Source organism: Trematomus bernacchii, unplaced genomic scaffold (assembly GCF_902827165.1).
Source record: "Trematomus bernacchii unplaced genomic scaffold, fTreBer1.1, whole genome shotgun sequence".
NCBI classification, from domain to species: domain Eukaryota; kingdom Metazoa; phylum Chordata; class Actinopteri; order Perciformes; family Nototheniidae; genus Trematomus; species Trematomus bernacchii.
The window spans coordinates 5994049-6014581 of record NW_022987714.1 but is presented as its reverse complement, the minus strand read 5'-3'; the positions used below and the strand labels follow the sequence as shown (position 1 = coordinate 6014581).

At 41.3% G+C, this 20533-nt stretch overlaps 2 protein-coding genes across 2 annotated transcripts in view; both read left to right on the top strand.

Moving 5' to 3' along the window:
• The first annotated feature begins 1225 nt into the window (after window positions 1-1225).
• Window positions 1226-3504, top strand: LOC117491640 (zona pellucida sperm-binding protein 3-like). Its single transcript, XM_034141719.1, has 8 exons — window positions 1226-1697; window positions 1830-1948; window positions 2137-2240; window positions 2345-2522; window positions 2613-2730; window positions 2827-2909; window positions 2994-3148; window positions 3249-3504. Exons 1-8 carry the CDS (start codon window positions 1260-1262, stop codon window positions 3311-3313), a joined length of 1260 nt encoding a protein of 419 aa, XP_033997610.1. The 5' UTR covers window positions 1226-1259; the 3' UTR covers window positions 3314-3504.
• A 1253-nt stretch (window positions 3505-4757) lies between these two features.
• Window positions 4758-20533, top strand: part of mapk8ip2 (mitogen-activated protein kinase 8 interacting protein 2) — a 39469-nt gene continuing 23693 nt past the window's right edge. Inside the window, exon 1 of the mRNA XM_034141680.1 lies at window positions 4758-5149. Coding sequence (XP_033997571.1) covers window positions 5085-5149 — 65 coding nt within the window. The 5' untranslated portion in view covers window positions 4758-5084. The remainder of the gene's footprint in view (window positions 5150-20533) is intronic.

The following is a 20533-nucleotide window of genomic DNA, read 5'->3' as shown; positions in this document are numbered from 1 at the left end:
GAATTGACGAGCATCCATAAACAACTAGTATAGCATGCAGATATGTCAAATGTAAAGAAATTAGTAAGTGGCGTGTGCATATACGTCAAGCATTTCAACATTCTCTAGATGGCTGGATTCATATAATATATACTAGCAATTTATAAATGTATAACATTCATGTCTGAACATCTTATTTCATTGAAATACTAACACATTTTCTAAGAACTTTGCAGGGGAAATATTGTGAGATTGGCACACTTAGTATTTCCCGTCAAACATAGAAAACTGTATGCAGATTCAGATCAGTCTGTACTTGGTTGACATAGCAATTCATTTTTCCTGGATAAGCTTTTTTTCTCGCTGTTGCGGTAACGAAGATTTAGAGGTTGCATACAATTTTGTTGTCAATTTTGATTTGAATAATTTGTTTAATAGATTTGCCATTTATAAAATATGGATTTGTTATATTTGAAATCATTTGGTCAAAAAAGAGGACGAAAAAATGGAAATCAAAGCAGATGAATAATTGGAGCTTATTGTAAATCACGTATCTGCAGGTTAAAATAAGGAAAAACATGTCATCACTTAACCTCTGTATTATTTTTCAATTTGGGGGATAATCAAATTTTTCTCTCGCAGGAATATTTCATTTATAAACTCTTTTTACTTCTCAAGATCACCAATCTATTTGATCTCTATGTAAACACAGTAAAGGTCATTTAGAAACATCAACCTGGAGTAGGACCATATTGATTTGCAGCTCTCCACAAAATGTACTTTGGCAAAATATTGAGTTTGAAATTCCATGTTGAGGGCAGGTTGACCTAACCCAAGGTCAACATAACTTTTTGTCACCAAGACTTTTGGAACTTTCAAAAGTTACTTTCAAATTATACCCTCCATATGTTAATATTTATTTCATTTGGCTGCATTACCATCACTTTTGTGTCAGCACATCCACAGTTTTGTGTTCATATTACTATTTATTTATGCTGCTTGTATTTTTTCAGCATAGTATAAAATGTTATGCATTAAAATAATAAATAATCTAAATCTAGTTGAAGATGCATCACCAGAACTGTAGGCGTTGCTTTCGTCAAAAGCAGCAATCATTTCATTGGCTTAGCATCTAAGATCATCAGGTCTGATGGGGAATGGCCAACAGAACGGGCGGGAATGTTGTGGAAGCAAACATGATAACTTGTTATAAAAGTAGGTGCACATGTCCATCTTCTTCACATCACCTAGTGAACTCGATCACTTGCTGTTGTGAAGCGATGGTGATGAAGTCCACTGTTGTGTGCCTTGTGGCACTGGCCTTGTTAGGCAGCTTATGTCATGCTCAAAGGGCACAAAGTGGTGGTTACCTACCACAACAGAAGCCAGCACAGGAGCCTGTCAAACACCATCCTCACCAACAGAGTAAGCAGACATTTGAAAGACCTCTCACCTGGGAATACCCTGAAGACCCCACGCCTGACCCTGAAGTCGTGGTGCCGTTCGAGTTGAGATATCCTGTTGCTGCTGCAACTGTTGCTGTCGAGTGCAGAGAGAGTATTGCTCACGTGGAAGCCAAGAAGGACTTGTTTGGGATTGGCCAATTTATCAACCCTGCCGACATTACCCTGGGAAACTGTGCCCCTGTCGCAGTGGACAATGCTAATCAAGTGTTGATTTTTGAGACAGAACTCCACAGTTGTCATAGCACATTAACCGTAAGCTAAATACAAATGCTAGTCACTGAAAAATAAATGAAAGATTGCAATGATTATTATCTAAAAATATGGTAAACCAATATGTTCATGTATGATGCCATTTGTTTGTAATAATATACATTTTTCCACTAGGTGACAGAAGATTACCTTATCTACAGCTTCACTCTGAACTATGATCCCAAACCTCTGGCCGATACTCTTGTGGTGAGGACCAGCAAAGCTGCAGTAATTGTGGAATGCCACTACCCAAGGTAATAAGACCATTAGAGGTGTGGCAATGAACATACAAACATATAATAAATAACATAATATGACATTGAAATACTAACACATTTAGTAACTCCAGTAACCATGGATCACCAAATCTGATTACCTGTGGCGGATGCATATTAGAAATGACTTTAAGCTGCATTTTAAGCAAACCTCTTTCATCATTTAGGAAGCACAATGTGAGCAGCCTTCCTCTTGACCCCTTGTGGATCCCATTCTCTGCAGTTAAGGTGTCAGAGGAATTCCTTTACTTCACCTTGAGACTCATGACTGGTGAGTTAAAAAACAGTTTATCTGCAGAATTAACCTTTTACAGAGCTTTGATTAGAAATGTATATTTTGCAACACTCTTACATTTAAATTTTATGTTTGATCAGATGACGGGCAAAACGAGAGACCAAGCTTCCAGTATTACCTGGGAGACATCATAAATGTAGAGGCTGTTGTCAAGCAGTTCTTCCACGTGCCCCTCCGTGTCTATGTGGAGAGATGCGTAGCCACCATTGCACCTGACATGAACTCGCTACCTCACTATGTCTTCATTGAAAACAATGGGTGAGCTGGTTAATTTAAATTGATGTGTACAGCGAAAATTGATTATCACAAACAGAAGTTTGTCCTCTAATGTGGTTTTTCTGCATGCAGGTGTTTGGTTGATGCAAGGATCACAGGCTCTAGCTCTAAGTTCATGGCTCGCACTTCAGACAACAAGCTTCAGTTCCAGTTGGAGGCCTTCAGGTTCCAGAACGCTGGCAGTGGATTGGTGGGCATCTCCAAGACTGATTAAAAGATTCTGCTATATATCATATGCAGGAAAAATACATATAATAATAACTTAACCACTCTCTTTTTCTAACAGCTCTACATTACATGCCACCTGAAAGCTACATCCACTTTACGTCCCATCGATGCTGAACATAGAGCTTGTTCCTACATCAATGGGTGAGTCTGGGCTTCTTTGAAAATGTGTCATTGGAGTATTGATACATTATTAACTTTTCTTCTCTTCTTCTTCTTTCCTCCAAGGTGGAAAGAGGCCAGCGGACAGAATGCAGCTTGTGGCTCCTGTGAATCTGGTGTATTTGGAGGAAAAAGTGGAAATCAAGGACCTTGGCTTCCCCCCAACCCCGGTCAGACTCCTGGAAGGAAGATCCGTGATGTGTCCCAAAGAGAAAATAACGGTATGGTATATTGTATGCATTCCTAGTGAATGTGTGCCTGAGTTGTAAGACAACCCCAGCAGTGCAAAACGTGACACGTGTCTTCTGTCTTTCTTTCTAGTTTTCGAATGGGAAGGTGATGTCACCCTGGGCCCCATCCCCATTGGAGAGAGGGTTGTCGCTTAACTCAATTTCCTGCCACAGCTATGACCATGAAAATAAACATTCTCAATGGTTAACAACTGTCTTTATGTTTTTCACTTTCTTTCTTGTTGATAATTCAGCTTAAACAAGAAAATAACCCATATTTACTACTTTTAATGTTAACAGAATTTGACATATACAAAAAATAATAAAGGTGTAAGAAACAGATGAAAGTGTAACTTGCTTTTCATTTCCCTCTGTTAAATGCTAAATGTTCAGTTCATACTGTAGACTAGCATCTTTTAAGCTGCACACTGATATGAAAGGGACTATGATTTCTGAGTTAACATCATAATTTAATAAATGAGAATACAATTTGGTAAAAATAAAAGTTTCCTTCCATTAGATCACTATGGTGTACAATAACTTCTAGTAAAGTAGAAGGACAATACAAATGCATCCTGTGTGTAAACGTTTACTGCCCCCGTGTGCAACAGATTGTAAACTGCAGTTTAGCGATTTGCACTTCAGAACCACAGGCAGTGAACAGCTCCACATTGCGTCTGCTCGGGATCGAATGATACATTTAAAGTATTTGCATAAACTCAACGTCTGAGTTAGGATGCTCTGATTGATAGTTCATTTACAATCTTTGATTCAATAGTAAATAAAAAGGGAGCAAAACTGAAACGTTCAGCCACTGATCACCTTAAAGCTTCCTCAATGCCTATATTTTATGTATTTTTCCTCTGAAAGTCATAGCGTTATCTGGATAAATTAACCATATTATGTATGCCTTATTATGATAATTATAGCCTAGTAAAGATAATTTGCATTTGAGATACATGTTTGATGTGCGTTAAGACCTTCCATAATACCCTTTGTTGTTTGAGAAAACATTTAGTATTTCAACAGTCTATTTATATGTAGCCTAGCACCTGTTTCGTTTTACCTTTTAAGAAATGTTTTTCTTCAATATTTGAGGCACTTTGTTTTCGTGTCCGGATATTTCAACAATTCTTCTTTAAATGTTGCCATTGCCATTTTTGGTTAATGTTCTGTTCTGTCCTATACGGCAGCACTTGCCATTTTTCCCCCTCTCTCTCGCCATTGTATTTATGGATATATCAGGATAAAGTTGTCTGACACAAGCAGGATGGGGTCAAAATAAACATCTCAAACAAGAAACAAGAGTTCACATACAGTATGCATATACAAACGGACTGGGAAGCACGTTTTGCTCTGTCTGTTTATATATGTGTCAGTGTGATGTCATCATCGGAAACACTCTACGGTAATTGCCATTGTATGCCACTGTTTTCCTGTGTGCTTGCAGGCTTCAAAGCTCTGCCTGCATCCACACAGGACAGTCTGCTCACACGGTAACGGCACTGACGTTATACCGCCTCTGCTACACCCCCCCCCCCCCCCCCCCCCTTTCTATCTCTGCCTGTCTGCTGCTGGCCCGTATCCTCTGTGTCACAGGCAGCATCACACAGCAGCAGATTATTTGGCGAGGAAAAACGCGGAGGGACACGGGATTGTATTTTGATTTCCGCGGTGTGGTGCAGTGTTTTTTGAAGATCATTCCCTCTTGCTTTCACCGCTTGTGTGGATGTTTGACTGCAGATTTGATGGTGCTGAGCAGGCTCGTCTGATTGAAGGCTTTGCGGCCAGGGGGGCATCTGTTGGGGGGCCGCGGAGAGAAAACCCTCTGTCCACGGCTGCGTCTGTCCTCTGCCCTGTGACTGTGAATGGACTGCGCTCCCCTCCTTGATTTTCTGCAGTCGCTCTTAGTCATTTGTGGAAGAAGATGGCGGACAGAGCCGATATGTTTTCCTTATCCACCTTCCATTCCCTCTCTCCTCCTGGTTGCAGGTAAGAGCTTACAGTGGGGGGGATGATGGGGGACGATGCGCACGGTTGATGAGTGGAGAAAATGACACTAAAGATGATAAACAAATAATGTATACCCGTTTTGATTTGATGTTGCAAACGAACATTCGCTCCCATGGATAGTAATAGATCTCTTTTTAATAACCTCCCAGGCCTGCCTCCCTGCGCGCCCATAGGTGATGCAGCTGATCAGGACCAGTTGTTTGTGTTTTGGATGTGATGTAGCAGGCTATTCCTTCAACACTATGTTTTTATTAACACAACTTATAATATTCTCAGAACAGTGTGGAGAAGAATACATGTGAAAAAATGTATGACAAATGATTGATCTTAAACGCTTAGCGAAAGGCAACCGCCTTGCGCATTCTCTGTGCGAGGCCCACGCCCTGTTGAGGCAAGGGCATGTTGCTGAACAATGATTTACGGAAGTACTGATATCGATATTGTTTCAAACGCCTCTAATATGACCTCTGAGAATCACAGTATGAAAAATCTACTTGCGTTTTCTGTTTGCCTTAACACAATTGAGAGTGTGATTATACTTGCTGTTTCCTACTCGTACATAGCCTATTTAGTGTAACATTAGCCTACAGCAGGGACGTGCACAGACATTTTGGGGGGCGGGTGCTCAAGTTAGAAAAAGGGCACTCCCCATAATCATTTATAAAAAAAAAATTTAAAACCAAAAGTTAAATATAGTTGAACATCTCTGACTTACTGACCAATTAATTTTAATACCCTCACAGTCACGCAATTGTTTAATACTCAACTGAATTCTACAAAAATAATCAGCTAACACAGAGACAATTGTCTTCTTTAGTATTCACAATGCACAAGAGCAGACAACAAACTAGTACAATTAATAGTTATTAAATGAGCAGCCAACAATCAAAATTATGAAGTTACTGTTTAAGGCAGGACATTACAGGCAAAAATATCGTATTTTCATGTACTTGTTATTTTGGTCTATTTTGCTTCCATGTTTTCTTTCACTCTAATGGAAATAAAACTTCCAAAAAACACATATAAATGGTGTTCGTTTTACTACCATGTCTGAATTCATTTATAGATTTAAAGCTAATCTGCATATTTAAACATAACATTTCAGGGGAAAATACTGACTTGACGTAAGTAATAGGGGTGTAGCGGTATACGTATTCGTACCGAAATTATTCGGTATGGGCCCTTCGGTTCGGTACACGTGTGTACCGAAGTGTACCGAACGAATATAACGTTAAACATAAACAATTGAGAACGTGAACAACTTTTTGGAAGTAATCTCAGGTGCTGCGTCGCAGCGTTCAGTGTAATCTGCTCATACTGGGTTCAACGCGTCATAGAGCGACCAAGTCATTTCATTGGACGAGAGGCATACTATGAGAGCTGGTCACAGGGATGCGTTCAAATTTAGTCAGTAATTTGAGGAACTGTCGAAATGGCGAACGCAGATAAAGTTGAGCTCGAACATCCTCTAGCATCATTGAAGTCTCCGGTTTGGGAACATTTTGGTTTCGCAGTTACGTACAAGGATGACGGACAAAGACAGGTGGACCGAACCAAAGCTGTTTGTCGGCATTGTTCAACTAAAATTGGTTACACGGCTGGCAATACATCAAACTTGCACACTCATTTGAAAAGGCATCACCCGAACGTGAATATCACCGGTACCAAAAGAAAAAAGACTGAAGTGCAAACCCAACTCCCACTAGCATTTAAGCCTCCAACACTCGCAAAAAGTTCAGACCGAGCCAAAGCTATTACAAACGTCAAATATCCTTATGTTGCCATGTTAGCAAAGCGCTACCTGGCTGTATCTGCTACCTCTGTCCCTAGCGAGAGGGTGTTCTCCACAGCAGGAGACATTGTTAGTGCCAGCAGATCTGCCCTTTTGGCAATCAATGTGGAAAAGTAATTTTTTCTTAAAAAAAACATGAAAATACAATGACAAGCAAGCAAGTCCTAATGTCAAACTGGCTGCCTACAGTACAGTTCAAATACAGATTATTTCAGTTCATCGAAATGCTGCACCTTAATGTTTATTTTATTATATTTTGTATTTATTTGAGTGAATATTCACAGTTTAATAATAATTAAAAACCCAAAACTAATATTTTATGTTTTCTGAGTACTAGTACAGTAAAGTTCAAATACAGATTATTTCAGTTCATCGAAATGCTGCACCTTAATGTTTATTTTATTATATTTTGTATTTATTTGAGTGAATACATTATTCACAGTATAATAATAATTAAAAACCCCCACAAAATATTTTATGTTTTGTGATCATTTTTTCTGCTGTACCGAAAACGTACCGAGCCGTGACCTAAAAACCGAGGTACGTACCGAACCGAAATGTTTGTGAACCGTTACACCCCTAGTAAGTAACAATCTGGGGAACCTTGAGGTGATATGTTTTTTTGTTTTATCCTTTTCACCTGCAATTTCTTGGTAACTGCATGCAAATTAGCGCATTTTAATTAGGCCTAGTTAAAGGTGGGGTAGGTACGTTTGAGAAACCGGCTCGAGATACACTTTTTGTTATATTCCATGGAATGCTCTTAACATCCCGATAGCAATGAATATCTTAAGTGCTTTGACAAAAAATCCATAAAAAAATGTCATCTGTGGAAGCCGTAATACTGTAAAAAGTACGACCAATCATTTTAGCCGGCCCGGCTAAAATAACTGGATGGCCTACCTGCCTGTCAGCCTTCCATCTGTGCACAAACTTATCTCGTGCCCTCATTGGTCATGTGCGCGTTCGTGTGTGTTGGAGGAGGGGCTCTATAAGGAAGTGGCAGATTTTCTCCGGTTGTGTATTTTCAAATTCTAGCGATCTCGAGCCGGTTTCTCAAACTTACCTACCCCACCTTTAACGCCTAATTTGCATATCAATGTGGCGATTGTGATGAAGTTATTAGATACACATTTTACTGTATTCACTTTAAGTGTCTGTACAGTACATTAGCCTGTATGCCCATGATACATTGCCTTAGCTAAACCTTGAGCTAACTTATCCATTAGCTAGTAGCCTACCTAGTTAACTATTATTTGTTATTGTCTTTTAGCTAATTAGCTGTAAACTCGAGGCACTAGCAGTTTAGTAATTTGTTCATCACCACTCACCTTCAAAATAAGCCAAGAAAAGCCGGCATAACATGGGACAGTAAAGTGGAAGGTGCTGCTACCTGTCTGTCTGAAGGGACTGCCGATGTCCGCACCGCTGTGCAGCAGACGGGGAGGGAGGGAGGGAGGGAGAGCTACGGAACTTCACAGTCTAATCTCCCGACCTGATATTTTAATTTTGTACTCAATCAATATATTTTTGGAAAGGGAAACTGTGCGCAAACAGCAGTAAATATATATTCATTTATAAAAAATAAAAAAAGGGGGAAAAAAGGGCACTTTCTCTGGGGGAAGAAAAAGGGCAGGGCCTCAAGCCCACTTTGATGTCTATAGGCGCGTTCACACCAAGTACTTTTCCCACAATAGTTCATGAGAGCTTTAGTTCATGAGAACTCTTTTAATTCTCATGAACTAAAGCAGATCGCGTTCACACCAAAATGAGTTCCTGAGGGTGGATTAGGCAAATGAACCGCTGACATCACTTCTTCTTCTTCTGCTTTGGGTTTACTGGCAGGCCGCAAACAACTTCACGGCGAGTACAGTAGGTGGCGGTATGCACCTTGAAGTTGCAATCCGCCAAAAGACCGAAAGAAAAAGAAGAAGAAAAACCTCCCGCGTATACTGCCGCGCCCACCTGCTGTATATGAGGCATCTGTTTACCTTCCGACCTCAGACATGAGCTTCGTCTGAGTTATTTAAGAAAACACAAATACAGATCGTCGACCAGTCAAATGCAATAGCAATGCTGATTCGGAAGCGAAGGCGGTTAAGAAGGATTGACAAAAGGATTGGACGACGACATGCACACGCTACGCTACGTGTGAAATGAATAAACTGTGCCAGGTGTGTCTTATGCACACTAAATAGGCTCAGCAGTTAACACACCTTTATTATATATCCTCCTGAGAGCAACTGCATCCGTCTGCCATGAACCCTACAGAAACCTACGTGTTAGTTTTGGCCCATAGTGGCCTCCATTTGTGTCGTGTAAAATGGGGGAAATCAAAAGTTAGCAAATCCCCATGTCATGTTCATAAAAACATTTAGTTTTAGGTCAAATAGTTATTACACTGCTCTGAAACTCACTACACTAACTCCTAAGATGTTCCCTTACTATAATTAATTAAAAATATTGAACTCACAACCAGTGGCGTCGCCTGGCCTGGGCATCCGGGGCTTTAGCCCCGAATGTTTTTTCTGTAGCCCCGGACAATTCTCCCTCAATAATATAATACATTAACCGTGCTTTACGTGAGCCTCATCATGACACAAGAGAGGACGGCAGCACTGTAATTTCCCGTGTTCAGTGAATGCAACAGAGGCATGACACCAGACCAATCAGAGAGTTGCATGGAAATAAACGTGTGCTTGTGTCATTCAAGCTCGGCTCTGTGTGTGTGTGTGGCAATAGCGCATTTAGTGTGATAGAGAGAGAGAGAGGGGGAGGGAGGGACCGGTGTCAGCATGGACATGTTGTTAGCATCTGGTTAGCTAGCTGCACTAACGGACATAAGGAGCTGTTTGTTCCACAAGAAGCTGGCGGAGAGTCCTCTCCTCTCAGACTGAGAGACTCAGGTGAGCTAAAGGACTCTCTGAGTGTTTAGATAGTTAACTTTAGTCTAAGTTATCTCACTGGGTCTCAAACGGTTTGGTCACAAATTATTCAAAAGATTATTTCCGCGGCACACCTTCATATGATCATTATAGTTATTAAAAAAAAGAGAATAAAGGAAAAACAGTTATTAAATACTATATGGCAGTAAAACAAGAATAGAGTTTAAAAGGGGAGTGATTAGTAAAATATCCATAAAGAAAAAGTACATCTGTTTACAGTTCTGCTTCATATGGGTGTTGAGAGATGTATCCATAGATCTCTTCATTTTGCTCTCAAAGTGCACCAGATAGATGCATTTAACTTCAATATTTAAAAAAAAATCTTCCCGTGGGGAGCATCCCCCCGGACCCCCCTAGAGGAGGTGAGCCCCCCACTCATAAAAAATACCACTTTACCCCTGCCTATATGCCGTGAGCTGATTATCGAGCCTTCATTGTAACAGTCGCGTGTGTGCGTGTGGGGAGTGTTGCAGTAAAAAATGCCACTGTAGTGCCGCCGCCACTGTGGGCTAAGCCCCGAATGTTTTCAGGTCCAGGCGACGCCCCTGCTCACAACAATGGTAATAACAAACTTAACCATTTCTCTTTCTATAAATAAATAGTGCTTGTGTTGGACGCCATTTTGAAATACAATGAAATTATCTTTTTGAAAGCCACAATAAATAAAGCTTCGCCAGTTTATAACCGATGAAACATGATGGTATCAGAATAATCACTTACATGTGATGTATAGGATGCTACACAGGTCACTGTAAAGATAAAGTGTCAGAGGAGAAATAAGCAAGCTTAGTTACATGAAATGTAATGAAAAATGTAAGATACAGGGTCTGTTTAATCGCCATGTAGGTTCTCTTTTATTGCACACTCAAGACAATATCAATAACAGCATCACACTGTCCCAGGTGTGTCGTATGCATGTTCAAGGTTCAAGGTTCAAGGTTCTTTATTGTCAATCTGACATAGCTACAGAGTAATTATGCAGTTGAAAATCTTATGTCACAGGCTTCTCCAACAATGCAACATAATAACATAACATAATAACAATAAGAGCAAGAGCAATACAAAAATAATAATAGTTATAAAAATGAAATAAAGTTATGATGTGGAATAGTGCAGTATGAGTCTATATACAAGTTATTGGAATGATATATATATATTAGGTATTAGATACATACTACTGAGTAGCAGTTGAATGTTTGAAGTTGTTTCAACAGTTCAATTTTTTAACAGTCTCACTGCCCGCGGGAAGAAACTGTCTCCGAATCTTCTTGTCCTTGCCAGGATGCTGCGGTAACGTCTGCCAGACGGCAACAGAAAGAACAGTTTGTGGCTGGGGTGATGGGGGTCTTTGATAATCCGTAGTGATTTCTTCCTGAGCCGCTGGGAGTAAAGGTCCTCCATGGATGGCAGCTCCGTCCTGGTGATGTGCTGTGCAGTTTTCACCACCCTCTGTAAAGCCTTACGATCGAGGTCGGTGCAGCTGCCGTACCAGGCCGTCATGCTGCCAGTGAGGATACTCTCTATCGTGCACCTGTAGAAGTTGCAGAGTATCCTGGAATCCATTTTGAACCTCCTCAGCCTGCGGAGGAAGAAGAGCCGCTGTCGAGCTTTCTTAGTGATGGTGGTGGTGTGAAGAGACCATGTCAGGTCCTCAGTGATGTGGACCCCAAGGAACCTGAAGCTTTTGACTCTCTCCACCGTAGTCCCATTGATGGCGATGGGGGCGTGTCCCTCTCCCTGCTGCTTCCTGTAGTCCACAATCAGCTCCTTTGTTTTGCTGATGTTGAGATGGAGGTTGTTCTCCTGGCACCAAGATGTCAGGTTTTCGACCTCCTCTCTATATGCCGTCTCGTCATCGTCTGTGATCTGGCCGATGACGGTCGTGTCATCAGCAAACTTCACGATGGTGTTGGAGCTGTGTGTGGCCACGCAGTCGTGGGTGAACAGGGAGTAGAGGAGAGGGCTGAGCACGCAGCCTTGAGGGGCACCGGTGTTGAGAATCAGGGTGGAGGATGTGATATTTCCCACCCGCACTGCCTGGGGTCTGCCCGTCAGGAAGTTCAGGATCCAGTCGCAGAGGGCGCTGTTGAGTCCGAGGTCTCTGAGCTTGATGGCCAGCTTGGAGGGCACAATGGTGTTGAATGCTGAACTGTAGTCAATGAACAGCATTCTCACATATGTGTTCCTCTTCTTCGGGTCCAGGTGTGAGAGGGCAGTGTGGAGGGTGAGGGCTATGGCGTCGTCTGTGGACCTGTTTGCTCTGTAGGCAAACTGCAGGGGGTCCAGAGATTCAGGGAGGGAGGAGGTGATGAATAATTTGACTAACCGTTCAAAGCACTTCATTATGATGGAGGTGAGTGCTACTGGGCGGTAGTCGTTGGGGCAGGTGATGATTGTCTTTTTGGGGACAGGAATGATGGTGGAGTGTTTAAGACAACTTCTATGTAAATAGAAGTTAACATTTTCAATATCAAATAAAGTGTCAGTAGTATCAAAACATATATATATATATAATAACAATATAATAACAATAGGTAGGCTCAGCAGCAGACACACCTTAGTGCAAAGTGAAGTGTCAGTAGTAATAACAGTGGCATATATATAATCACAATAATACAAAATTAACTGTCCCAGGTGTAGGCAATTTGGGGTGAAGTGTCTTGCCCAGGGACACAACGACATGCTGACTGCAGTGGGGTTTGAACCTGTGCTCCCCTGATCCGAACACCAACGCACCAGATCACTGCACCACACGCCTCCCAACAAGTCATTGTACAGTTTATCAACGACGACAAGTTTTTCTTTATTTTTTCATTGAAGGCCTGTTGGATTTAATCAGCTCGCTTAGCACTGCCAGAAGCCCAGCCTGAAAGGTATTTTGTTGCTCCACCTGGCGTGCCGACACCTCCACCTGGCGCGCCGCCGAGTCAGCATGGCGCGGCATCACCATGAGCAGCTGGTCGTCCGATTCCTGGGCCTTGTGTGAATGCAGCAGCCGTTCGTCGTGCATCTCCTTGGCACGCAGGTCCTCATTCTCCTTGCTGACCATGGCACGGCGGTCCTCCATCACCATGATGGTGTCAAGGAAGCTGTCATCCCGTGCCCGCTTTCCTAAGGAGAAATAAGCAAGATACAAGATCAGTTTAATCGCCTAGTACAGACGTGTCAAACTCAAGGCCCACGGGCCAAATGTGGCCCGCCACGTCATTTTATGTGGCTCAAGTCAAATGTGTGCAGTGACCAAAAACTACATTTCCCACAATACATGCCGATGTTACCCGCGAAGTGACGGCATCCCGCCACTAGACTGCAGTGTTTCCACATCGATGCGATTTTCCCAACAAGTGGAATTGAGAAATACAAATAATGATCCCAAAATGTCCAGGAAGAGAAAATTGATGCAGATGGAAGGGTGTTTCAAGAAAGATGGGAAGGCGAATACATGTTTGTGCTTCAAGGAGAAAAACCGGTATGTCTTTTGTGTTATGAGGCGGTGGCGGTTGTCAAAGAGTACAATCTACGTCGGCATTTTGAGACCAAACACGGAGCTAAGTATGCCAAAATTAGCCATCAAGAAAAACAACAAATTGCCCAAGAATTAAAAGGCAAACTGCGATCGCAGCAGAATGTGTTCGCGAAAGCCACAACCAAAAACAACGCGGCAGTGAAAGCTAGCTTTGTTGTGGCTGAAGAAATCGCCCGTGCTTCAAAGTCTTTTTCAGAGGGAGCGTTTTTGAAGCAGTGCATGCTGAAGGTCTGTGAGCAGGTGTGTCCCGACCAGATACAGACTTTTAAAAATGTCAGTTTATCAAGAAACACTATCGCGGACCGAGTTAAGGAACTAGCAGGAAACCTGGCAACACAGCTGGCCGAAGAGACACGCAGCTACATAGCTTTTTCATTAGCTGTTGATGAAAGCACAGACAACACGGATACAGCGCAGCTATCTATTTTTATTAGAGGCGTGAAGTCGGACCTCTCTGTCACTGAGGAGCTGTTGGATGTGGCTGCCATGCATGGGACCACAACGGGTGGGAGAAGTCCGTCAGTAAAAACGCATTGCCCTGGGAAAACTTGGTAGGATTAACTACAGACGGTGCACCTGCAATGTGTGGAAGAAAAGTGGGCTTGGTTGGACTAATGAAGGAGAAAATGCAAGAAAGTAACTGTCACACGCCTCTGATAACGTATCATTGCATTATCCATCAAGAAGCTTTGTGCAGGAAGGTACTGGGGATGGATGATATAGTGACCACGGTCATGAAGACAGTGAACTTCATTCGGGCGCGTGGCCTGAATCATCGTGAGTTCCAGCTGTTCTTGCAGGAGATGGGCTCGGAGCACGGAGACGTGCCGTACCATACAGAAGTAAGGTGGCTGAGTAGGAGCAAAGTCCTCAAACGATTTTTTTGAGCTTAGGGAAGACATTGCTCTTTTCATGCAGAGTAAAGGGAAACCCTTGTCTGAACTGTCAGATCCAAACTGGCTGTGTGACTTTGCTATGTTGTGTGACATAACCGAGCATCTCGCCCAACTGAATTAGAAGCTGCAGGGATGCAAACAAGTCATCACACAGATGTCCGACACGATCACGGCTTTCCAGCGTAAACTTGACCTATGGATGTGCCAAGTGAAACAGGACAATCTTGCCCACTTTCCTGTTTGTCAGAGCATCTCAGCCTCATGTCCCGGTACTTTCTCATGTGCTCAGTTAGCTACCAAACTGAGCCTGTTGATGAATGAGTTTGATCGGCGCTTCTCTGACTTCAGAGCACAGCACTCTGGATTTGCCATCTTTGCTAGTCCTTTCACCACCGACGTGTGCACTGCACCCCAACACCTTCAGATGGAGTTAATAGAGCTTCAAAGCGATAGTGGCCTGAGAGCAAAGTTCCAGGATGCTACAATCCAGGACTTTTACCGTCTACTGCCCCCTGCTTTCATGCCACAGCTTCGACTTCATGCTGCCCGTGTTCTGTCTATGTTTGGGAGCACCTATCTGTGCGAACAGATGTTTTCAATAATGAATGTAAACAAAAACAAGTACAAATCACGCATCGCTGACGACAACCTCCACGCTGTTCTACGGATTGCTACAGCACAGGACCTAAAACCAGACATTGACACACTGGCCACGGAAAAACGGTGTCAGACATCTGGTCAGAAAACACATTGGTAAGCATTTGAAAAAACCTAATAAAATATAATAAAATGCAATTCAACCAAGAAGAAGAATAGTTAAACTATATGCAATGTAATGATTGTGCTTGCATTTTGTTTTGTGTTTGTTATTTTCAGAACATGATCAATGGATGTGTTCAAGGACAGGCAGCATCTCCTCATCAAAAACTAACCTAAAAACTTGACCAATATAGTTGTGGACTGAGACAACCCTTATTTTGTTATTTTGAGTTTATTACATATACTACTTTATATGTGTAGCAATGTATTTAGTGTTTGCAGGTTTTATGTGTTTATGCAGACAAATGTTTACTGTAATCAAACCATCTCTCATTAGTTGGATGTATGCCCCCTGCAAGGCTGTGTGCAGCCATTTGTTTTTGTAAAATGCTACATCTGTCACACATGTTCTTAGCAGCTGGTTTTACAGTTATTTGTTATTTCAAGTTTTGAACAAAGTTAATGTCATAACTTGTGTTTGATGTTATTTTTCTTTATTCACTTGGATAGTTTGATCGTTGATTGATGGAGTAATGTGGGTTTCATAACCTGACAAATTAAAAGGATTTATGTTATAATAACAGAGCAACAAGCAAACATATTTTTGACATCTATGCAAATATATATGTAATATTTGTAACTTGAATAAGTAATACATTCAGAGTTATTTAACATTAAGGAGTAGTTACATTTATTTTACATTGCATTTAGTTACATTGCATTTAGTTACATTTATAAGTTACATCTGGCCCTTTGAGGGCAACGATTATGCTGATGTGGCCCTCGGTGAAAATGAGTTTGACACCCCTGGCCTAGTAGGTTGTCAACAGAGACAACATTGGACATGGTGCAGACAGGGACAGTGTACAAAATGCAGGTGTAAAGTAGAAGATAAGATAGCATCAAATAGCTGACGCTCAAAGTGCCCTTATTTATTGTTTTATATTTTTTTAGAGTGCTTAATGTACGCTTGAACTTTGTCCAAAAATGATAAGTTTTCTTACCGGAAGTCATGTGACCTCTAGCCCGGATGTTTATGAGAGAGTGAAAAGGGCGCTAAAAGTGTAAACGATGTATTTTCACGGTGTTTCATAATTGTACCAAGAAGGAAATAAACGTGATTAGTGGACATCAGTTCGATGCGTAACGTTCTTTCAAGATCAGAGTAGTTACAGTGTGTTTGTACGTACTTTTGCATTTGGATGGTTGAAAAGGAGACGAGAAAGTGCTGCTGTTGTGATCCGGAGGGGAAAGCTCACTTGTTTCCAATCCAGAGAGTTGTCCTGCCTCGCCTGAAACACACGATTAGTGCCACGAGTTAGTGAAGCAAATTACAGAAAACATTACACACTTATTCACAAGTCAAAAACGTTTTCATAGCGGCCGATAATGATGTTATTAGCCATGCTAGGCTGAACTGGTTAGCAGTGTTAGCCAGTTCTGGCTAGCATGGCTAGCTCGAACTACTGAGCAAATAAAAGTACATCTGAGACCAGTATTGTGTGCAGATTAAAACAGTGCAGTGCATGTCGTTTATTTTACCTTCGTAGTAGTCGTCGTTGGACAATTCACAGGCCACTGAATCTGCCGTTTCACCACAAGTGCCGGAGAATGAGGGTCACTCTGTGGCCGAGCAGAGGATCCAATCGATCATACCATTTACGGGTATTCCGACCGTTACCACTCTTGTTATTATGGTCTTTTATTTGTTTGTAGTCCTGCTTTAGTTTCTTTATTTTGACCCGGCATGAGTGTGCGCTGTGGAAGATTCCCATGTCGGCTAACTTTACCGAACAACGCTGATACATTTTGCAGTTGGAAACTGCCTTCAGTAGAAGCTGCTGGATCCCATCCTCCGAGTAAATCGCCAGACGTGCCGACACATCCTCATCACTCCATCGCTCCGATGATTTTCGTATTCTTATTGTTGCCATAATAACTGCTTTCATAAAAGTACTCTCGTTGGTGCAAATACAATGGCCGCTCCAAAAGAAAATTCAGAGTTAAACGGGGCGTGGTTTGCATTCCGCACAGCCAATCAGACGTGTGAACTTTTTTCTCCCACGAAAGGAGTAAACGGGGTAAAAATTGTTCTGATGAACTAATTTAGTTCCTGGGGCTTTTTGGTGTGAACGCAAATATATCGTAGTTCTGATGAACTATTGTGGGAAAAGTACTCCGGTGTGAACGCGCTATATAGGCGCTTTCACACCGCAGTACTTTTCCCACAAAAGCCGCGTTCACACCGCAGTACTTTTCCCACTTTAGTTCCGATATAGTTCCGAAATGTCGCGTTCACACCAAAAAGAGCCGGAACTAAAATTAGTTCATCAGAACCTTTTTTACCTCCTTTTCCGTCCCTGCTAGAGAGCAGGTACTTTCATTGGAGAAAAAGGTTCCTATGTCTGATTGGCTGGGCGGATTGCAAACCACGCCCCGTAAAACTCAATTTTATTATCCTCGCATTAGCATTATTAGCATTAGCCCAGCGCACAAACGCAGAGAGACTAACTTATGGCAACACAAAAGAAAACATGGGAGCGGTGGAGATGAGGAGGTGTCGGCATTCTGGCGATTTACTCGGAAGGCTTCAGTAGAAGCTGCTGGGAGTCCCAGCAGCTTCTACTGAAGCCAGTCCCCAACTCCGGGGACTTCCGGCCGGGGACTTCGGGTGGCAGTATACGCTGTGAAGTTGTTTGCGGCCTGCCAGTAAACCCAAAGCAGAAGAAGAAGAAGTGACGTCAGCGGCTTCATTTGCCTAATCCTCCCTCAGGGACTTATTCCGGTGTGAACGCGATCTGTACGATCTGTACTTAGTTCATGAGAACTAAAGAGTTCTCATAAACTAAGTTCTGATTAACCTTTGTGGGAAAAGTACTGCGGTGTGAAAGCGCCTAATGGTTCATCAGAACTTAGTTCAGTACGGGCCCTCTGTGAGTTCATAGCTGGACGTCCAACAGCTCCTCTCTTCACAGTACCTCACAGAGACGAGCTTCTTTCATTTAACCCTTCACATTCAAACAGAAACTGAATAGGCAGATTTCGAAAGATTTATTTCTTTGGAAATGTTATTTTAAATACAATTAAATCAAGTTATGTTGGTAAAACTAATGAAAAATACAACTAAAAACATATTTAAAAAAGATATATTAAAAAACATATTTTTCTTTTTAATGTTTTTAAATATTATTTTGTAAAATATCTTAGGCCCTCAGAGAGGGCCTAGAGGGCCCTGACGGCTCGCCACTGCAGTATGTTGTAAAACACGATTATTATTTATATTGCCATTATGCAATTATTTCATACCGATTGATGCTGATGCAAACACAGCAGAAAAAATCCTAGGCTACATAACAACAACCCTTTTTTTCTATTTCCTTGCTATTATGCTATATTGTTTTGTTACAAGGTTGCAGTAATTTCACTAACTTATCCAGAGGAAGAAAGAATAAACAAGGGAGATGAAAGTATTTATTTGATGCTGCTCACAGCACCAGAAAGTTCAAATAAAGGAAAGATGTGGCTCTCTGCACTTATGGAAATTATGCCACAGCATTTTCATTGTCTGACTCTGCTTGTCTAATGTCCTTACTGAAAGCAATCACATTAGTAAGTCAGGTCCCAGTGGATTTTATATCCACAAAAGGCACTCATGGTGGATTTGGTTACGTACTGGAGCCTCATTTCATGGACAGATCATATCAGATCAATAGACCTGATTTTCTGCATGACTACTCATGACCTTAGTTTGGATCACAGAGCCATAGCTTTGGCTCAATAGTTTTAATTTACAGCGTTGGCAAACAGTTGGACTAACCTTATCTTTATTTATCTTGTATTCATCAATTCAATATTTGGAATAACGCTTTTGATGAGCTTGTATCACTGACTCCAAATGTAGTCTTTGCAGTTTACTTCTCAGTTATCAAAAAAAAAAAATGCACTGCTAAAGAAGACAAGGCAGCTGCGTGCACCACTCACCACTTCATTTAATGGAGTGGACACTGATCAGCTGCACTCTATATATTTTGTATTACTTTGTGTACATCCAAGAGTACATACAAGTTTATTTCAGGTCAGCTATTGATCATCAATATCAGACTGTATACCTATAATTCACCTGATGCAATATTAGTATTTGGAGCAATCAATGTCTTTATTTGATGATTGTTTGTAGTGCATTTCTCATTTTATAATGTGTGTCAATGTTTGTGTTTGTTGTGTCTCTGTTTCTGTGTTTGACCGATTTATGGATGAAACCACTGGTGGTGTGCTGGTGTGGTACAGTAATCTGCTTTACATAACCCAAACACTGTTTCCAATGGGCAACATAATCCGTAAGAGAGCCTGTCTTTCTGAGCTCCAGAAATTACTACTATTTCTCCTGCATTGCCTGGACAACAAACACATGGTGCTCTTTCCAATTGATGTAACAATTTACTGAAACCAAACCAATGTGCTGATACACCAAAACTCATAATGTACCAATAAGCTATACTTCAGAATTTATGGATTTTTTAAAGGAGTTGTTTGTGTAGATTTTAGGGGTCAGTATGGTAGTATACGGGAGGGTTGGATCTGGTTCCTAGATGGTTAAATAAATCACTTACTGACTGTTATCTAATTTTGCCTTACAAAACATTCACATTGTGATCATGCTCAAACACATACAGTGTGTCATCTTTCTGGCCAAATCCGAGCTTTGGTTCTTTGACTGAGAGTCATGATGGATCCATGTTTTTGATAGATCTTCTTGCTTAGAAATTGACCAAAGCTTTACCTAAATGGAGACAACCAAGCTTCATATAGTTAGTAAATTAATCTTTGTTTGTATCTACAAAAATATATATATTTATTATTAATCTTAATCTTTGACGTAAAAATGCCAGAGATTTACTGGTTGGAGTTTCTAAAATGTGAGTATTTTCTGGGTTTCTGTTATTTTTTTATATCTTTTAAGTGACTGATAAATCAAGAAAAATTGTCGCATATTAAGCAATCTTTAGTTTCAGCCCAACAATGGATCTAAAAGGTTTTGGATTTGAAAAGATAATTTGACACCAGACTCTGATTTGATATAATTGTATTCAACCCGTGTTGTATTCATCAATGATTTGAAGCTAGACTACTCAACATTTCCAGTAAGCGTCCCAATGATTGCCCGCCCCCACTTCCCTATGAATCTGATATGTTTAGCAGTCGATGTTCTCTTTGAAGGCTGCTCGAGAAGGCAGGGGGAGGGAGTGAGTGGTGGGTATGGTAACCATGGGGTAAGAGGCTTAAATCAAATACAGATTCATTTTAGCTTAAGCATCCCATCTCTGCCTCCTGCTGTATTTCTATCTCCCTTTGTATTTAGATATTTCCTATGTCTCTCTCACACTATGTACAACCAACCAACACTTGCTATATTTTTACAATCTTCACAGCAGTTGTTAGCTTTGT